General features: G+C 42.7%; 2 protein-coding genes and 1 long non-coding RNA gene across 8 annotated transcripts in view; 1 reads left to right on the forward strand and 2 right to left on the reverse strand.

Moving 5' to 3' along the window:
* Positions 1–4,096, reverse strand: part of LOC107262855 — a 73,361-nt gene that overhangs the window by 40,177 nt on the left and 29,088 nt on the right. The window lies entirely within an intron of this gene.
* LOC107262948 (protein Wnt-5b) overlaps positions 1–4,096 on the forward strand; it is a 194,167-nt gene that overhangs the window by 36,005 nt on the left and 154,066 nt on the right. The gene's annotated exons all lie outside the window — the stretch shown is intronic.
* The window catches only part of LOC112493682, a 3,222-nt gene continuing 957 nt past the window's right edge, over positions 1,832–4,096 (reverse strand). The window contains exon 2 of the mRNA XM_025080173.1: positions 1,832–2,136. Coding sequence (XP_024935941.1) covers positions 2,016–2,136 — 121 coding nt within the window. The 3' untranslated portion in view covers positions 1,832–2,015. The remainder of the gene's footprint in view (positions 2,137–4,096) is intronic.

The raw sequence follows: 4,096 nt of genomic DNA on the forward strand, positions 1-4,096 counted from the left end.
CCCCCCTCCCCCCCCTCCCGAAAAAACTCCTACATCCGCTCGAAAATCAAGGAATGAAAAAAACACAGTCCCCGATACACGCAAAGTCGATTACACAAAAATGCCAAAAAAATCCTAATGCAAAGACATTTAATTAAATATACAAAAAAAAGGGGAATTAAAGTCAAAGTGCAACCCCTTTCAGTACGACTCGTCAGCATACACCAGTTACCCACCCTTAACCTTATCAGTCTCCATATACTGCAGATATACACAGGTATTCTCAGCCCCCAAAAAGAAGTCCACTAGCCGTACGTGTCACGTATGAAAAATGCATACACGATGACATACAGGTACGGCAGAATATTACGTATCTACATATATGTATTAATACATCGCGCGGCAGAGGGTTTAAAATTTTTTGTAACTTCGAACCACTTTATTTTTTTCGATGAAACAATTGGTTAAGGGGCGAATCTGCAAGTGGTGGGGATGCACTGTGAATATACGTGAGCCCACCCCGGGTCGGGGGTTGGAGGCTGTGGAGGTAGCCGGGCTAGTACGGGGCGACGTAGATACCTACTGGGGTTGGATGAGGGAGATGAAGTGCCAGATTAACGTCAACCGACGTAGGCCATTCATAACGGGGCTGGTGGAGATCCGTACGGCGTACACCACCGGTATATACATATATATTATATATACATATATTGACTAGCATACACTATAGAAGATACCCGTCCCGTACCTATACCATACAGAGAGCGATATATATAGTTATATATATCGGAAAAATAGTAAACTTCATTGATGAATCCCTTTCCGATCTCTAAGCGGTATCACAACAAGTTGGCCGCATAGCCGGTGCTACAGGTGGCCTGTAGGCCGATCGACGATTCCGCCGTTCCATAGAAAATTACATAACCACCATAAACCTCAAGTTCGTTCTTTTTGATCCATACAGATTTTCTTGTATCGTACCATTGAAGGTGCATTTAAACACTGTAGAAAGGTCGTGCAGACCGTTCGCTGTATACGTGACACAATGTGGATGAATGAGAGATAATTTCTTTCTTTTATTAACCAGGAATTATAATTGGACTAATGTAATTGGAGTATTGGGATAAATATCGCGTTCGATAATAGCTATGTTCGTTGTGATGGCAGGAAAGAGATATGGGAATGGCAAGAAACTGGAAAGGCTTGCAATGTTTATATATATATATATATATGATCATAAAGTGGAAGATGGCTAAACGGAGTGTCAGATGTTGTCTGAATGTCACTGTAATTACTATGGGGACTAATCGAGAAGTCGCTATGAGTAAAATACATAGATTCCAGGTTAATCGTTGATTACCTATAATAACTCTTAATGACGGCGTGATATCGATGCTCCCGGCTCCTCTTAGCAGTTTTCTCACTGATCTCGGACACGCACCAGTCTTGTTATCCTTGTAAGACGCCGACGCCCGAGATTCGCTATTGTCCGTAAGAAATGGTTGGCAGCTATTTATTTGATTTCCGTAATGGGGAAACGTGTCTATCCGTCCCAGCCTGTAGACACTTCATTAATCGATTGTGTCTTATCCTTTTATTTCATGTTTTTTGCACAGACAAGTAATTTGTACGTAAACGTGCAATTTTCTGCGAATATTATGGCATATCTTGAAGGAGCGGGGTTAAGTATGCGTATATGTATACAGTGACTGTATGGGTATATAATGGGTTTATGTCTTACGTAATTTGTCAATTATTTTTAGATTAATTTTTTTATTCGGAATTATAAATAGCCATTATTATTTTTTATTTTTATCCTATTGACAGCTGACCGGGACCTGTTTTTTAACTTGACCGTATTTTCTTACACCGTCAATTGGATAAGTTTCATCTTGTATTAATGGGTATGGTACGTGATGCAATTTCTTGGGACGCCAACCGACGCCTTTTTAATTGACGTGGTAGGGGGGGGGGGCAGGGGGTGGTTCTCTGGGTCTGAACGATGGTTAGTAGTCAAGCGAACATTTAAACGAGGTTTAAGCCATCAAGGGGCTTACGTGGCCACTGCGTTCTCTCTGCACCTTCATCCCTGGTCCATCCTTCCCTCCATCGTTTCTTCCCCTGCTGACTTCTCTCAGCCTTGGTCTCTTCCTCTTCCTGGACCAATTCACAGATATACGGTTCACGGATGAAATCGTTATCGGTTCCGAGAGTAAAGAGGCGGAAGCAGGACACGAGGTGGGGATATAATGCCATTAAATATATATATTTTATCTTATCTCTAAGATGAAAAGATCTTAAGTATTTTATCTTAAGGATGCAGATTTAATTGGTACGACTTTGAAATGATACAGATAACTCGATTTTGCAAGGGTGAGTGAGATAATTAGGGAGAGTGAACGGGAGGTAAAAAGTAGATGGAATGCAAGAGGCCATGTGGATATCGTTAAGGTCGAGGAAATAAAGAAATAATGTAGACTGCGAGAAAAACGGACAGGTGCGACAGTCGGAGTTAAAGAACTGCGGTTCCCTGTTTCATTGTCGGAGTGTGGAGGAGAGCGAGAGAGAGAGAGAGAGAGAATTTATTTTTTTCATGGGAAAAAGTGAAAGAAGAAGAAAAAAGACGTAAAGTTATATTCGTCTACAGCGTAAGATGGTACTAAGCTATCGTGATAAGGGTCGAAAGAAAATGTTTGTTAGCGTTAAAATGTTTTATACAAAAATCGTGAAAATTTTCATTACGAAATAGACGCGTGACGTCATTAATGACGTTTCTGCATAACGACGATGTAAACGGCCGGTGTAATAATGTAGCTCGCAGTGGGAACCTATTTCGCTCGAATCGGTATAGGACCACAATAATTTTCTTTCGTCCTTCCCGGTTGGCAATGGGGATGCCCATGGGTGCCATAGAAAAAGGATTGGGCGTGCTGCGCAGAACGGGACAGAGAGTTTCCACGGGGTTTAATATCGCGGCATTCCCTTTATTTCGGGGCGGGCGCACAACGCGAGATCCGCTTTAATCCAAATAAACCATACACAGTGGAGACGGAGGAACTAACGACCGCGTCGATATATCCGAGCGACAATGGGAGTCGAGTAAAAAATCCAAACTTATTGAAATCACATGGAAAGACGATAAGAATGCGTAAGAATAACGGGTGTCCAAAAGAAGAGGATCAGGATAGATATCTGGGTGGAATAGTGAGCCCGGAAGTTTGGGGCTGACGGACAAAATATTTTCGACCTGAGATGTTTGTCCGAGTCACGGTAGAAGTTATGTCGAAGGCACTATGGGAAAGTGAAGCGAACGGGTTGTAAGTGTTATGAAAAAATAAAAAATTTATCTCTGAATAGCTTCGTACTCCCAAGGTCATTCTTGTGGTAGTCGAAGGAGAATGATTTTCGTGATTGAAAAATTTGAGAAAATATTAGCGACTCTCTCGCGGGCCAATAGGAATCTTGCCAGAGGTAGGCAAGGGAGAAACGTGCGCCAAGCCCAGGACGTCCTGTGACGCATTCAATTGAAAATCTCAAGGCACCCTCGTGTACCGTCGGAGGATAATATATACTCGGTTCGCGATTGCTCTAAGGTGCGATGCTCGAACGGTCCAGGACGCAGAATTTTCTTTCTTTCTCTCTCTCTCTCTCTCTCTCTCTCTCTCTCTCTCTCTCTCTCTCTCTCTCTCCCCTCCCAGTAGCTCTTCGTTATACGGACCAAGTACGCGCACTACACAGTACGTTTTCAAATTTCGCGATAACTCTCCCAATAATGACATCGGCTCTCGAAAAGCGACGGCTTTATTTGCCAGCTATTTCCATTTGGTTTTCGGGATTTCGCAACCTCGATTCGTCTCTTCGTGTATTTGCTATCATTCCTCTCTCTCTCTCTCTCTCTCTCTCTGTTACCCCCTTGCTGCCTATCACTCTGGGCAAGCTACAGTGCTTCATTTCTATGGTACAGATAGTACAGACAGTAGCCCCCGTACGGGTCCTCGTACTGGAATTTTCCATTTTGAAAACAATTTCGGATGGCGGGAACAAATTACACGTGGATAGTAGGTGAAAATTTTCACTCAACCTTGAAAAAGAACAAAAATTCCCTTTTTTACCCCCC

The sequence above is a fragment of the Cephus cinctus genome, unplaced genomic scaffold, assembly GCF_000341935.2.
Source record: "Cephus cinctus unplaced genomic scaffold, Ccin1 Ccin1_scaffold0129, whole genome shotgun sequence".
Lineage (NCBI taxonomy): Eukaryota > Metazoa > Arthropoda > Insecta > Hymenoptera > Cephidae > Cephus > Cephus cinctus.